This window comes from Triturus cristatus, chromosome 10, assembly GCF_964204655.1.
Source record: "Triturus cristatus chromosome 10, aTriCri1.1, whole genome shotgun sequence".
In the NCBI taxonomy this organism is placed as follows: Eukaryota; Metazoa; Chordata; class Amphibia; order Caudata; family Salamandridae; genus Triturus; species Triturus cristatus.
The window spans coordinates 340,880,543-340,897,563 of NC_140593.1; the positions used below are offsets into that span (position 1 = coordinate 340,880,543).

At 47.0% G+C, this 17,021-nt stretch overlaps 1 protein-coding gene across 3 annotated transcripts in view; it reads left to right on the forward strand.

Moving 5' to 3' along the window:
* TPK1 (thiamin pyrophosphokinase 1) overlaps window positions 1–17,021 on the forward strand; it is a 1,261,698-nt gene that overhangs the window by 369,563 nt on the left and 875,114 nt on the right. For 2 of the 3 annotated variants that reach the window (XM_085631548.1, XM_085631547.1), the window contains exon 3: window positions 5,629–5,703. The exons of the other annotated variant lie outside the window; for it this stretch is intronic. In XM_085631548.1, coding sequence (XP_085487674.1) covers window positions 5,629–5,703 — 75 coding nt within the window. The remainder of the gene's footprint in view (window positions 1–5,628; window positions 5,704–17,021) is intronic. 3 annotated transcript variants of the gene reach the window in all.

The window sequence follows — 17,021 nt, forward strand, 5'->3', positions numbered from 1 at the left end:
AAGAGCACATTCAATTCATGACAATGACTGACAGTGGAACTGTCAGAATCTCGGGCTGCCTAGAGCCTCACCTCCAATCCACTTCCCGAGTGCAGCCCCATACCTAAAGCAACTCACTCAGTATTAGGGGTGGGCGGAATTTGCGGAATTAACCTTCGCAAATTATCGCGAGAATGTTTAAAATTATCGCAAACAAGCAGAAATATCGCGAAGATGCGGAAGTTTTTTTCCGGCATGTTCGCGAGATTTTCTGCATGGTTGCGGGTCGCCAACTTACCCATGTGGTTGCTTGCGGGCGCGGCCATCTTGTTTTGAGTTGTTCTCGCGGTGCATGATCGCGAGAAGAAAGACGTGATCGCGCGACGCATGACGTCACTGCGGGCGCGAACTGTCGCGAGACAGCGCAAATGGCTAAAAACAATACAACATCTCATGGAGAACGCGACCGGATCAAGAAAACTTGTCGGCGAACGCAGGGATTCAGGTAAGGCGATCGCGCGCGCGCGAGAATGTATCATTTTACAGCGCGAGCAAGAAACAAATTATCGCCAAGCTGCGGAAACCGGAATTTTTGACATTTTCGCGCTCTCCGCGGAACGCAAAAATGTCAAATTATCGCAATTTCCGCGAACGGAACGAAATTTTTGCCCAGGCCTACTCAGTATGCGCTCGCATGCAAAACGCCTGGGAAAAGAAACACTGTTAAGAGATAGGCAACATATCCCACACAACCTGAAGAGAAAGTGTGAAATGTAACAGCGAACGCATCACTGACTTGGATTACCTAAATACTTCTCGCATACATTCTCTACAAAGAAATCCTTGTCCCTGCCTGAGAGTTAAGCACTTGAAAGACAGGGTAAACTTCAAAGTCTGTTTTAAAATACAGCCGATGCTAACTACTCACCGCATATCAACCCCTGCCTCACACACAGCCACACTCACATTTGTTCTCTTTCTCTCTCGTTACTCCTCATTCTCGCGTCACAAGCTGCCATAAAAGACAGACAATTAGTGTTGTGTAAACAGCGCCAGTCTTGCACCGTTTACACAAAACTAACGGGCTGTAGAAAAGCAGCGGTTTGTGTGTGTGTGTGGGAGGGGAAGGATTGTGAAGTGAATCTTTAGTCCGCATGCTGGCAAGCCCCACCGCCACACACTGGTACAAATTAACCACTGAATGTACCTCAGGGCAGCACTTTATGATGCGCCTCTGAGGAACACTGAGTGGCGTGCCTCGTGGCAGCGCCTGCTGCTGTACATCAAGGCACTGGATAACGTTGTTCAGGTCCATGGGTTGTAGGCATTAGCGGGTCTGTGATTTGCAGTGAGGGACAGGGTGACGTCATAAGTTGTATGAACAAATGTGCAATATAGCACACACTTCAATGTGCTGTAGTTAGTCACACAGGGTGTTATCATAGAGGGCTCAAATTCCACGTGTCCTATTTTTTAGGTCGAACCTAGGCAGTGCATGCACTGCTCTGCGAGACATGCTGTTTTAGAGTATGGGCTTGAAGCCCCGCCTACTATCCCCCCCATATTTTTCATTGGCTTGTGTAATTGTCTTTCGTATACGCTGGCTTCTAATTCATGAATAGGCTTGTTAGTCCCTCCTTAGTACCGCCTTATCTTCATTTGTAACCTCCTATGAGGACTGGTCCTTTTACTTCAGTTGTTACATGGTGTGTCTTATTTAGTCTGTAAAAACAACAATAGATGGACAGAATGCAGAACAATGTCATACATTCACCCCAGTACAGAGATCTGGGCCTAAATCCATCGTTTTTTTATTTAGTCTGTAAGCACTATTTTCTTTAATTGAGTTGCTCCTACTGCAGGCATGACGTGCTTTCCTGCAATACAGCACACCTTCTGCTCTTTCACTTTCCAAGCAGCCCGGGACAACGGCGCTTCTTCTTTGAAGTGAAATAGGTCTCGCATCTACAAGAATTTGAGCTACTGGCTCAATGCCTTTTTGTGTTAATTATCAAAACAGATAAATAAAAGGCATTGTCATTTACAATGCCAATAACTTAAACTCTCACAAATGCGAGACCTATTGCATTGCTAATGCTTGTTTATATTGGTGTGGACCAGTGTTTGCTAGAAAAACCCTACCGTGACTATAGCCTACCTCCATTGGTTCGGGTGTTGGGGTACGGTGGGGACACTGCCTAGCAATATGCACCCACTCTGCACAGTTATAACACTGTGGGCCTTGTCTGCTGGGCCCTGCTACTGCGATGGGTTGTCTAGGGACAGGATGGGGTGGTGTAAGGGGTCTGCCATCCGAGCGACTTGTATTCTTCGGGATAGTGTGTGTCTGAGGACGAGTCGTGTTGGGGTTACCCTGGTAGCGTACTATGCCAGCCTTAAAATCTGGAGCCCTATGGAAGGCACAAGCGAGATTTACAGCTGATGTGGACGTGAGCTTCGGATGTTGTTTTATCCAGGACCGGGTGCTAGGAGGTAAAGCATCCAGGAGCTGTTCTAGATAGATTTTTTCAACCACTTCCTCCATGGTGGAATTGTGAGGGGCCAAACATCGATGTCCCATGTCCCGTATCCGGTAGTACAAGGCTCGGGTGTTCTCTCCTACAGACCACTTTTCTCTCCGGAATTTATTTCTGTAGTGCTCCTGGTCACATCCCATCCGTTCGAGAATAGCCTTTTTAACATCCTCATAGGGGTTGGTACCGGCGGGATTAGCGGATTGATAAGCGGCCTGTAGTTCGCCGGAGAGAAGGGGAGCTATGTACTTGCCCCACCTTTCCTGGGGCCAGGCCGCTGTGGTGGCTACTCTCTCGAAGTTCAAAAAGAAGTAATCTGGATCTTCCCCTTCTTGGTATTTCTGGAGCACCGTCCCAGGGACGTTTGAACGAACCTGCGTGTTGACTATGGCATCAGTGAGCCGTAGGATGGCTGTATCTTGTACTTGTTGATTTGTTGCGATGAGGGTGGCCTGCTCTTTAAGAGCTCCCTGTAGACTTTCTCGCTCCACCTGCGCGGCTTGGATCTGTTGTTCTAACACCAGCTGTAGGTGTCGTTGGCCTTCGGGCAACTGCTAAATAACATTCTCCATGGGCACGGGTTGTGTCATGAGGCGATACGATTATAGGAAATGTATTTTGAATGATAATCCCACTTCTGACACCACTTGTGATATCTCAGCGTGGCCAGGGGGGGGGGGGGGGGGGGAAGACCCTGGGCATTGGTGTACAACCTCGTTGAAAATGGTGGGATTTGAGAAGAAAGAAAGAAACAGACGTTTGATTCTTTGAACTGAAAAGAAGTCTCTACTTCTTTTATTGTCGGTTTTTGTTTTCTTCCTTTGACTTTAGAAAACATCAATACTTGAACATAGGTGTAGGCAAACACAAGGGGTTTTTCAGTCTATGCTTGTAGGCTGTCGTCTTTCCTTGAGGGGACAGGATACAATCAGGAAAATCTAGTCACACGGTGCTTCCTCCTCGGGCTGTTCTTTACAGGACTCCGGCCCCGGAAAAAGTAAACATACAACAGAGAAGCCGGGGTTAGTATATTCTGTCCTTGAATCCTATTCGTAGTGCTACCACCACCAGGAGTGTATAAAATCGTGGGTCAAAACAAAATAAAAATAACAAACTAAATGAAACCGGACCGATCAATAGGAGGGCCACGTGTAGGGGCAACGGCAAGAAGTGGCGATAAGAAAAGAAGCCACTCAAACAAACCAACAGGTGCCCGGTTATAGCCCCATGCAACCCCGACCGGCCCACCACCAAAATGATCCCCTTGAGGTCACTTGCCTTGAGCCACGACCCAGGGGCTGGGTCGTGGCGCTTGGACCCGGGGCGTCCTCTGTTGTTGCTGGGCCTCCGGGTTTTCCCACTTTACACTCGGCTGCTGTATTCCTTTCCTTGGTACTGCTGGGCTCCTCTTGTGTTTCCTCCAGCTCTGGTCCTTCGGCTGACGCTCTTCTCCTCTTTGGTCCGTCCTCCGCTCTGATCCTGTCGTCCGCCTCTTCCGCTCGAATCTCTTCCTGTCGGGGTCTCCTCACTACTCCGGTCTCCGCCTCTTTACTCTCTGGGACAGCCCCAAACTCCGCCTCCTTTCCTTCGTTCCACCATTCCCGTATCTGTGTCTCGGATGACGTCAGCTTATTCGCGAGGTGGATCCGCGCCACTAGACCGCTCCGTCCTTCCTGTTTGGGGTCGCACTCCATCTTGATAGAGTTCCGGTGCTCCGGCTCGTCGGGACTCTCACAAGCACTCATCTCATTGGTTTCCCTTGGGTTGTACAAGGGAAGTGTTGAGTACAAATGACATATGTGTAGTATAGAGAGACACTGTTTGCACACAGGTAGCACTTTATGGGCATATAATTAGTTATTTATTACCCAAGACTAAGGCAATACAAGTGATGGTAAGTTGATAGGCCGGACATTGCTATGGGAGAGTGACTTCCTATAGAAGGTTGTCAATTTGAAGGAATTCCATAAATGGGGGCTGCTAGGTATTGACTATCTGGGGGACATATGGAGGAGGCAGGCTCTGATTGCTTTTGAAGAGCTGCAGACGGAGTTTGAGATTGCAGACTCTGAATGATTCCTATATCTATTCTACAGTTAGGACACACACTTAGGAAACATATATCGGAGGGGGGGCAATTGCCAAAATCAACTTCACTGGAGGATCGACTGCTGTTGGATCCCATGACCTATAGAGGGACTTCCCTGATCTACAGGAAACAAATGAATAATTACCCTGACCCTCCGATGACCTTAAGGGAAGCATGGGAGGGGGATCGAGGATTGATCGGAGACGGTGACTGGAAGGAGGCAATCCAAAGCTGCAGGGAAGTGGCAATCTGTGCCTGCCTCCATTTAATACAACTGAGGATTCTGCATAGATCATATTACTCCAGATTACTCCACATCCCTCCTAAACCGACTGGGGCATGTGATAGGGCACTCTGCGCTAAGGATTGTGGCATGGTGGGTTCCTTCTTCCATACACTGTGGGAGTGCCCCAAAATCCAGCGGTACTGGAGTGGTGTGACACAGGTTGTGAGCTGCACTGTGCAGGCCGAAACTAGGTTGCTTCTACTGCACATAACGTGTGAGGAGGTGTGGCTCATTATCTGAAAATATGGCTCACCTTGGCAGCGGGGGTGGAAAAACAAAATATGACAAGAACCTGGGGACAGAATAGGCCCCAATGCATAGCAGGCTGGGAAAACGATCTAGAACTAGACTGGTGCCTGTGGGCGGAGGAGGTAGTGTATCAAAGTTGGGATTGCCCCAGGAAATGGGGAAAATTCTGGGATCAATGGCGTTCATGCAGACGGTAATGTGTGAATCCCACAGATGGGTGAATGTGACTCAGCTAATCAGACTCATGATGTTTATTAACCTGTATGGTACTTGTAATACACATGGATGATACAGACCTCTTCTGAATACCTTTCAATGTTATACGTGTACTATGTCTTTTTCTCTGTAATGCCTATCCGGCCAATGGTCGACCAGTGATGCTATTGTGTACTGAGCAACTGTTTAATAAAAAGATATAAAAAAAAGAAAAAGGCTCCAGCAATGTGTAATTTAAAAAAATGTTTTAATCATTTATGTTGTTCTTCTTGCAGGCAACCAGAAATTCTGCCTAATTATCCTTAACCAACCCTTGGACAACTATAACTTTAATCATGTTTGGAGTAAAGGTAATTTCTATTCACTCATGGATTTTTCATACGAGTAAGTCTGCATTCATGGAGAGATAAAGGGAGTAAAAGGGTATTATGAGAGCAGTGGTTAAGTGAACATGGCAACTCATGTGAATACCCATGAAGGCTTGGCGTTTTGGGCATTCACAAAGGTTTTCCAAGGTATTTCTCACCAGGTAAGCACATGGAAGTCTACTCCTGCTTAAGGCACAGAAAAGTTCCTCGCATTATGACAGAAATGCACCCCTGCCCTGAATTATCCAGCTGCAATGGTATTTGGATCCCTGCCGCTAAATTGTGTTGTCATGGGAGAAAACGGATCATGCGTGTGTGCCATGACATAGGCCTGCCTCACGGATTGCGGTCATTTTGGCCCAGGAGGGTTGCTCAAAGCATTACGCTCATGACGGTGAAAGGCTACTTCCTTTACCAAGAGTTAAGTAGGACAAGCATTGTGGTGACCGCATACAGTATGTATAGTGATCAGTAGGAATTGAGGCATTTTTTCCAGTTCTAGTGGAGCAAGGCCTACAAGCTCACTCATGTAAAGTTCTGCTCCTTTGTGCTTTACTCACCGTTGGGCTATATCAAGTTAGTATGTAGTGCTGTGCAGCACAAATGCTGCATGTATGTGCTGTGTGTATGTGTGCCTGTGATTGGTGCAATACATGGAGAACTCTGGGTTCCATTTTGGGAGACCCAGGGATGACTGGAGGAGCATGTGGAGGTAGGGAAATTCCCCCAGACAGATTTTGTGGATTTCTGCATTCTGTTGAGCTGGGAGGGACACGCACACTGGAGGAGTTAGAGCCTGGCTGTTCAGTACACTTCAAAGGGTGCTCTTTGATTCACTTGAAAGGGGTTTGGGCACATTTCAGGAAGGAGATGGGGCTGATAAGAGTTGAGATCCTGGAGTAAGACTTTGACCATACTGGCACAACAACTCACATCTAATTTAGGAGCACACTACTACCCTCCCCAATGTGTCAAGGTGGCACGCAAAAGGACTAGGAATAATAACCGGGCAGTCTTGTTGGAACCATTCATCCTTGCACAGGAAGATAACATCACCTGTGTAACTACCTTTACATCCAATTCCAACAGAATACAAAAAAATCATCAGGAGACACTGACCTCCCGCTTAGTGTGTTCGACCAGGGCTCCATCAACCTTTGACTTTGTCCCGGTCAAGCACGACCAGATGTCTCAAGTTGGAGCTATATGTTTTTAAGCACTAGAAAGTGTTTATTCTTTAAAAATTCATATCTCCGGCTCCCTGTATTGGATTTGTGTCGTTTTTGGTGTTTTTTTAATCCTAAATATATTTCCTATGTTCATAAATTGGTTGTAGATATTTTTTTGATGTTGTGCCCTACTTATTTAATGTATTGGTGTTTTTAAATGCTTCACACACCTGTCTCCTAAGTTAAGCCTGCCAGCTCGTTGGCTACGTACCAAGGGTTGAGAAATGAAATAATTAATAGAGACCTTGTCTGGACCTTATATTGCATTGGTAGCCTTGTAGCTACTGGTAGGTGCATACTTACCCCTACTAATACACCTTCCAACATTTGGTGTTCCACGGTGAGGATACGTACTTGTGTTTAATTTACACCATACATTGAAGTAAGTTAAGATCTGTAAAAATCTGCAAAATTGATGTAGAACAACATTTTTGATTCTTTTAAATTTGAACCAAAACTGATTTTTAATCAATCTTTTTTATTTTTATAAATTTGTTCTATTTCTGTTTGTAAAGTTTTTGTGACCCACAACTAGGGATACCAGGGAGCTAGATCTGCCTAAACTGAGCAAACTCACAGTGAATGAGCTTAGGGTTCAGTGTAGGTCTAGGGGGCTAACTAATTGCAACAAGATCAGGAAGGCAGAGTTGATTAGGACCCTTAAGGCCTCGGTACAGGCAGTTCCAGAGAGGGAAAGAGAGGGTGATGCCTCCAATTATCCAGGAAGTGGAGGATGACACTTCATTTGTTTCTTCCAGTACCAGTTTCATACTTCCAGCTAATGGGGGAGGTGAGGTCTCTCCACAGAGGACCCAGATAGGACCCTCATAAGGCAAGTCAGTTAATGTTAATGGTTTAGACTTGTAAAGCGCACAGCTACCCCAGCAACGGGGCGTCCCGGCGCTGTAGACCGCTGGGGAACCCGTCCTGGCTATCCCTGTGAGATGGTCCCTTTCTGGGTATCTCCAAGGTGAAACCAGGCATCCCCGGCGTCTGTGGGGGGCCGTTGTAGAGATGAGGCAAGCTTAATGCCCAGAGTTGCCGAGTGTGTTCCTGGTTAGAGTAGGTACCGAGGCGAGAATTATCGAGTCCATTTTGACCCTGGTCCACGACCCTGCCGCGTCGGTAATTGAACCCTGGTCGATTCTCTGCTTACGGGTCTGCCGCCTCTAACTAGTGAGCCACACCTCTTCCCATAGCCCTGGAAAAGAAAAAGTTAGAACTAGCTAGAGAGAAGTGGGAGGAGACGAAGGTGAAAAGGAATGGTGGGAGCGGCAATGTAGAAGATTCTGAGATGCTCAGGGGTGGTGGGTTTAATCCTAGGCTTCACAAGGGAATAGCTCCCATGTACACCAAGGGGGGTGATATTGACAAATGATATTGACAAATGGCTGGCTGCATTTGAAAGGGCCCTTGAGATGAGAGGGATCAACCCTACATATTGGGGATCACTTCTGTGGGAACAGATCCCAGTACAGTACTGACTCGACAGGGGGATGAGGCAAACTCTTACTCCTACATGAGGCAATGTTAAGTCAAGAAATGTGGTCTGACCCCAGAGCAGTACAGGGTGAAGCTCAGGGACACCCATAAAGTTAACACACAGTCCTGGATGGACTTTGTGGACATCTCAGTGAAGGCACTAAAGGGCTGGATTAGTGGTTTTGAGGGGCTGTACAATGTGGTGCTGAAAGAGCATATCCTGACTTATTTTGTACACGAGAAGTTACACCAGTAACTAGTGGACTCTAAGCTGACTAGCCCCAGAGAACTGAATGAGCTAGCTGATGAGTGGTTGAGAACCCAGGTTTCCAAAGAGCACCAGGGGGGTGATCAGAATAAGTGAGGATACGTCCCCCCTCCACCCCCAGGGAAAATACCAGGGGAAAGAAGGTTAAAAACAGAAAGAGTCCTCACAAGACCCACAAAAACCTGCACAGAGGGTAGGGTCCTCAAGCCAGTCCATTGTCAAGAGGAAGGAGTAGCATGGGAAGTCCTTGGACCCAGCAAAGGCAGGAAAGTTATGTGACCTTATGAAGACTAGCCAGTGTTTTGCCTGTTATCAGTCCAGACACGAGAGAGAAGAGGCAGGCTGAACAAAGAAGCCTCCCACTGGTGGGCAGTCCCAGGAGATTGTCCGCATCAGGGTGGGGGTGGAGATTGTCCCAGAGATGGAGAAGGGGTTGACCGAGGCAACCTTAGTGTCCTAGAGTGGGGTGGAAATTACAACTCTGGCCCCCTTGCCTCCCAGCATGGAGAGGTAAAGGCAGAAGCCTAAAATGAATGGAACTTAGATTGAGGCTCGAGATACAGGACCCAGTGTGACTGTGGTCACAGAGAAACTGGTTTCCCCAGGGAAGCTCATGCCTAGTGTCTATCACCAGGTTACCTATGGAGGCAGAAGAGCCAAACTCCATCCCATGGCAATGGTGAGTTTAGAATGGGAAGGCGTGACAGGCCCTAAGAAGTTAGTTTTGTCTCCTGCACTCCTAGTAGACTGCCTACTGGAAAATTACCTTGAAGCATCTGACTAGTAAGGGGTGGAGATAATGGTCCATGGAAGGATGCTGGATCTCCCTGAGTGGGTATGTGCTGTGACCAGCTCACTGACTGCACAGAAGGGAAATGCTGGACACTTGGACTCTGGAAAAATGGACCAAGGGAGAACAGGTCCCAGTTCTGGTGAGCCAGCCCAAAGAACTCCAGAGGAGCAGGAGGAATCTAACCCTGAGGGGAAGGATCTGAACTCTGTGGTAGGGATTCCACCCTTGCAGGAAATGTCCGACTTGGCAGAGTTGCAAGGAGCTGGTGGACCCTCCAGAGAGGAGTTGTGTGAGGGACATAGAGTGTGTCCCATTCTTGAGGGCCTGAGGCAGACTGCCTCCAGGCAAGAGAAGGGCAATATCAGTGGCTTCCACAAAGTCTACTGGGAAGATGGAGTTCTCTACACTGAGGCTAGAGACCTCAAAGAAGGGGCTACCAGGAGGTTGATGGTCCTCCAGCAATACGGAGAATTCCTTCTGATTTTAACCCATGACATCGCCTTGGCAGGTCATTTGGGGTAGAGTATGACCTGGAAAAGGTCGGTTAGCCATTTCTGTTGGCCCAATATGACTGTCAAAGTGAAGAAGTTTTGCAGCTCCTGTGCAACCTGTCAGGCTAGTGGCGAGATTGGGCAAGCCAACGGCTCCCTTGATACCACTTTCCATGGTGGTGAATCCCTTTTAGAGGGTGAGGGTGGACATTGTTGATCCCTTAAAACCACCAACTGCATCACGGAACACGCATATCTTGGTGGTAGTGGACCATGCTACAAGATACCCTGAAGTAATACCCCTCAGAACAGTCACTGCTCTTTCGTTCGCTAGAGTCCTACTTGGTGTGTTTATCAGAGTGGGTTTCCCAAAGGAGGTTGTTTCATATAGGGACACAAATTTCATTTCCAGCCTTCTGAAGGCGATGTGGGAAGAATATGGTTTTACCTACAAGTTCACCACCCCATATCATCCTCAGACTAATGATCTGGTGGAGAGGTTCAATAAGCCCCTGAAGGACATGATCAATGGTTTGTTGTTCAGCGCCGGGACACTCCAGGAAGTAGCCGTGCCCTCTATAAATACCAAATTAACATAACTAAGGAGGATTTTTTGTTTACATTTTTTTATTGGAATTTACATTTCTTATTGTTTGTTGACATTGTACATTATTACGATGCATTAATACACAATTACAGTTGGGTGTGGAGTACTTGTAATCATAAGCATACATTGTTACTAATTCACACTATTATAACCATTTAGTCCGTAGACAAACTAAGGAGGATATGGTATGTTCTCCTCCCATGTCTACTGTTTGCCTACAGGGAGGTCCCTCAAAAAGTGGTTGGCTTTAGTCCCTCTGAGTTGTTGTTTAGTCAACCTGTAAGAGGACCATTGTTCCTGGTGAGAGTGTTTTGGGAAAATCCTCTCAAAGAAGCCAAGGACAATGTGCTGGACTATGTGCTAGGCCTGTACAAGGCAAGCAGAAAACTGGAGGCCAGCTAGGAGCTCATGAAGCACTGGTATGACCAAAAGGCTACTTTTGGACTTGGCCCTTGTTCCCTGAATTTTTTTGCTTTTCCCCCTAGCCTTTCAACTAACAGGGGGTGGCTGAATGGAAAATGTTAAATACTGTTCAATGGTGTGCAGAGGGTTATTTGCGCTGTTTAAAAATGTCACGTTTAAAATGTCACCCTGTTTGGGGTGCTTTCTGCCTTACATAGGCTTATATTAGGAATCCCCCCCCCCCCTTTAGGGCACATCTCCCCCATGGTAGGAAATGTATATGCCATGTGTGGTGTGAGAGGAAAATAATAAATGCTGTGCAATGGCGTACGCACCTTTATTTTCACCATTGCAGAAATGTCACTTTTAAAATGGACGCCATTGCTGTGTGCTTTGTGCCGCCTGCCTGCGGTGGGTTGGCGGTCTAGTGTCTGAAGTGACAAGGTGTTCCACACTTCCCCCCACAGTGACAGTCGGGAACTGCCAGGAGCCTTCTGGAAGGTTCTAGCCCTTGCTGGTAGGTGGGAGGACAGGTGGATATGTAGAGGAGCTGTGCCTCCATGTGCTCAGACTGAGCGTGGACCTGAATGAGAGGGGACACTCTGCCAGGAGGTACCGCCGCATGGACCTGTGTGCTGGCCCCTGTGCCCAACTGTACCCCTCTGCTGTCCACCGGGTTAGTGAGAGCCCTTTGTTGGAGTGGAGACTGCGGTGCTAGGAGGAGTGCCACTTTATGGGAGTTGACTGCTTCTAAGAGCTGCTGTTCTATACTGATGAGTGCCCACTGACTGCTGATCTGGCCCAGCATTGCCTGCCTGCTCTCCTGCCCTAGCGCCTTGTGAGCACTACAGCGTTATCCTGTGGGACCTAGCACCTTGAGAGGGCTCTATTGGACCGGACTGTACTCCCAGGAGGTGAGGAGCGTGGGCGCTACTTTGGTGTGTGGGACTGTATGCCTCTGGGCCCTAGCGCCTCGTGAGCGCTGCATGTGGAGTTCCAGGAGAGAGAAGCGCTATCTTGCTGTCCCTGGAGCGCTATATTTCCATTGCCCAGGAGGTGAGGAGCGTGGGCGCTACTCCCTCGGTGGGACCCTGGGACTGTGAGCCATCTAGCGCCTCGTGAGTGCTGCCTCCAGCCCCTGTTCAGGAGAAGAAGGTGCATGGGTCCTGCAGCACTGTGCTGCCAGAGTGCTATATTTGCATTGACTGTGCTCTGCTTGCTGTCTAGCGCCTCGTGAAGTGCTACAACTGTTTTCCAGCCCCCAGGACTCTTAGTCCTGCATCCCACGGACAGCTCTGCATTTATTTTCCACAACTGCCCCGCTGGACAGTGGGCAGCTGCCATGAGGGGCATATGGTTTGGGACGCATGGTGGGTTATACACCCAGATGGTATTCCCATGACGCACTACTGATGTTTGGCATAATGTGTTTTCTGCACCATGTTGACCTACCTCATGTTTCATGTATGCTGATAAAATGCATAATGTGTTTTTACGCCTAAGGAAATGTCCCATGCACCTGTTGAGGCCTACTCTGACTTATGCTAATGTTATACCACTGTTAATGGGATTTGTGCTTAATGTTATTATTCCATGCCTGATGCCTTACACTGTTGGTAGGCCTGATGTTCACATTGAGGAGAGGCCCAAGGTACTTGTGTGGGTGTGAAGTATAATGTGCTTATATGCATAAGGTTATGTTATGCCCAATGTGACTGATGCCTCATGACTGATGCCTAATGATTTTGCTTTTATGCCTCAGGAGTTTAGGCCCAAGGTGACGTAAGCTGGTAGGCTGCATAATTGTGTTTCTATGCCTAAGAGTTATTTCTAGGTTTTTGCCTGAGCCAAGTTGGGTACGCCTAATGCTTTCATAATGATAATGCCTCGGTGCTCACATGCGTATGCCCTATGCTAATGTCTCTATGCCTAATGTTTTCCCTAATGCCTACGTGGCTGGTTTTATGTTTAGGCCTACCTTGATAAATGCCTAAAGTGATTTATGCCAAGTGCATGTCTTCTCCCCAGTAGGTACGGCCGGTGAGACATTATTGCTTATGGACTTTCATTTATTCGTGGACTCATGATCGTTCTGGCAGCGGCCCGATTGGCCCTGCCCTGTAAATAGTCTCCCCCTGTGAATTATTACCCGTGCCGGCTGGCACAGTTTATCTGCACCTGTGATTCCCTTCTGATGTGTTTATTTTACAATACACATACTGTTTTCACCTAAACTGGTGTGGTCGCTTTTTGTAGTGTGCCTCGTGTTTCGCCTGTGTGTGCTGCGTGGATGCTTTATACAGTTCCTCCGTAGTTTGGCCCACCCGCTCTGCACCACGCTACCCCGTTTCTAACAGCTACCATGTCTGAGTACACTCTAGGACAATTGATGTGGGTGTTTGGAGCATGTGGCTTTTTTGGCCCTCGAGGACCAATGGACTGGGTCCAATCCAATCCTAGAGAAGAAGGTTGAGGTTACCTACCTGGTAGACCTGAATACCCCCAGGAACCCTCATCGGATCCTGCATGTCAATAGGTTGAAACCCCACCAAGACAGGGCAGACATAACCATGTTGATGTTCAGAGATGAGGGCGGAGAGGAGGAGATTGAGCCATTGCCAGACCTCATCACCAGCAATGTGCAAGATGGTTCGGTGGAGGGAGTTGTACTCTCTCCCAAATTGACAGACTAACAGCAAAGGAACTGCAAGCAGGTGCTGTCTCAGTTTGCTGGTCTGTTCTCTTTGACCCCAGGTATCACCAGCCTGTGTATATACAGCATTTACATTGCTGACAGCGTACCTGTCAGGAACATGTTGTACAGGTTGTCTGACCAGGTCAGAGCCAGCATCAAGGCTGAAGTAGCTCAAATGCTGGAGTTGGATGTAATTGAGCCCTCTAACAGTCCATGGGCCAGCCCAGTGGTGCTGGTACCCAAACCTAACCCCCAGGGGGAAAAGGAGTTGAGGTTCTGTGTGGACTACAGATGACTGCATGCAGTCACTAAGACTGATGCTCACCCTATACCTAGAGCTCATGAGTTCATTGATAGGTTAGGGGCTGCAAAGTACCTGAGTACATTTGATTTGACCTTAGGCTACTGGTAGATTTCCCCCAGTGAAGGAGCAAAGGAAAGGTCTGCATTCTCCACACCAGAGGGACATTACCAATTCAAAGTAATGTCCTTTGTCTTAAAGAATGCCCCTGCCACCTTCCAAAGGTTAGTGACCAGGGTCCTGTCTGGGCTGGAGCAGTTCAGTGCAGCTTATCTGGACGATATAGCTGTGTACAGTTCCACCTGTGAGGATCACTTAAGCAACCTGAAGGAAGTGCTTCAGGCCCTGCAGCAGGCAGGCCTGACTATTAATGCAAGTAAGTGCCAAATGGGGCAGCGTTCAGTTGTGTACTTGGGCCAGCTTGTAGATTGAGGTCATGTACAAACTCACCAGGTCAAAATCCAAACCATTTTAGATTAGACCGCTCCTACAACCCATATGCAGGTCAGGGCCTTCATTGGACTTACTGGGCATTGTAGAAGATTTGTTCAGAACTATGGGACCATTTGGCTCCTCTGAGTGTCAGAAGGCCTATGACTCTCTGAAAGACGCTATGTGTTCTGCACCCGTTTTACTGCCCCCTGACTACACAAAGGAATTTGTGGTTCATACAAATGCTTCAGAGCAAGGGATTGGGGCAGTGTTGGCACAAGTGAATGAGGAGGGTCTTTATCAGCCAGGTGCCTTAAATAGTAGGTGGAGTACCATTGAGAGGGAAGTCTTTGCAGTGGTATGGTCCCTGAAAAAGCTGAGATTATACCTGTTTAGTACTCACTTCCATGTTCAAACTAACCACAGACTTATCAGAAGGTTCATGCAGATGAGGGGAGATACTAAAGCTATTGAGGTGGTCTATAAGTCTGCAGGTGATGGACTTCACAGTGGAACACAGACTTGGGACAGCCCATGCCAATGCGGATGGACTTTCCTGTTTTTTTCTGTTAGCTGATGAGGACCACAAGGGTGTAGTTTAGTTACCTATCACCTTTCATGTGGGAGGGGGCTGCATGTGAGAAAATCATCCTTTTTGCCCTGATCACCCCCATTTTTTGACTTCTACTAGTGTTAATTGACTGAGTTCACCCCAGACTCTGCTAACCAGGCCCAGGGCCAGTGCTGATTAAAAATGTATATGGTAATTAGGTGGAATTACAATTGGGACTAACAACCAACCTTTAAGTCTCTAGTATATAGTAGGGCATGTCGGTGTAGAGGCCCAGCAGCTTTAAGACACTTCAGTGGGCACTGCTGCGTTGCCTGTTATCATTTTAAAAGGCAGCCCTGCTTTGCAGGCTACTTTTAAATTGCAATTACATACAAATTCGACTTTGAATTTAAAGTTACTTCCAAAGTATTAAACTACCTTATTTTTACATACAAGTCACCCCTAAGGTCTACCCTGGTAGGCCCCATAGGAGGGTACCATGTAATAAGCTGGGGCATTTTAAAAGATGTTTTATTTGCTCTGGTTAGGAAAAAAATGACCAGTTTCATTTTTCCTCCATTGTAGCACTTTAGCTTCATAGTTTAACATTGGGATACTGTAATACAACAAAGACGCAATCTGAGACTAGCTAAACGGACATGGAGATCCTCACCATCGCTAGAACACCTTAAGCAACTGAGATCACAGAGAAGCACCTACAACAAACACATATGAATCTCTAAAGCAAATTTCTTTAAAGTTCAGCTAAACAAGGCCAGAAATCGCCCAAGGAAACTGTTCGAGATTATCAAGCAACAATCTGCTCAACAAGTCAGCACCTCCACATTAGGTCCTAACTCACAACCAAACTGCAACATATTCGCCTCCCACTTCCTTGAAAAATCTAAAAATATAAAAAATGATCTCCAAACAGCAAATTAACACATCAAAAGGATACCTCCATGTATCCCCCACTCGCCCCAGCCTGTGCACACCCTAAACCAACCCAAACTGACCCTCAAAAACAAAGCATCCTGTAACACTTTCAAAACTTTCGACGAAAATGACATCCTCAAGATCCTAACATCGTGTAAACCATCAAATCACTTCTGCGGCCCTTTTCCAGACAACATCTTCAGTGAGATCAAAATGTCTCTAATTCCCCTCTGGACAAAGATTGTGAACGCCTCCCTACTGCAAGTAACCCTCCCGAGTTGTCTAAAATCAGGCCCATTCTTAAAAAAAAAAAAACACAGCTGACCACACAATCCCAGATAACTACCGCCCAATATCCACTATACCTACTAGAGTAAAACTACTGGAGAAATGTGTACATTCCCAACTATGAAGCCACAGAGCTCAATTCCACCTCATTGACCAGTTCCAATCAGGCTTCCGTCAGGACCATAGCATGGAAACAGCAATGACACACATTGTTGATGACGCACTACGAATACTAGACCATAATGAATTCTGCCTCCTAATCCTCCTAGACCTATCCTTAGCCTTCAATACGGTCAAACATGACAGTCTCCTGGACTTACTTGAACACAGAATGGGATTATCTGGGATTGTCCTAAAATGGTTCACCTCTCTCTTAGAAAGCAGAATGCAAAGAATCAAGATCAACCAATTGCTATCCACCACCACAGTGGTATCCCTAGGTGTCCCTCAAGGTTCCGCCCTATCACCTACTCTCTTCAATCCATTATTGGACCCCTTAACCAAAATTCTGAAACTTTCCAATGTTCACTACCACATATATGCGGACGATACCCAACTATACCTAAAAGTATAATCTCCAGATGATATACGGTCACTAAATACAACTCTGCATAAAACTCACAACTGGCTGACCAGAAACTAATAACCCTCCGTGAGGAAACGTCGACATTGAAGATTGGATTAAACACTTAACAGCCTTCAACTGCAAACCTCACATCAAAAATCCTCAAAATCTTTGGGAATAACAATCAACAAAAATCTCAGCATGCAGGAACACATCAGTCAAGCCACCAGAGTGGCAAACTTTCATATGAATATTGTT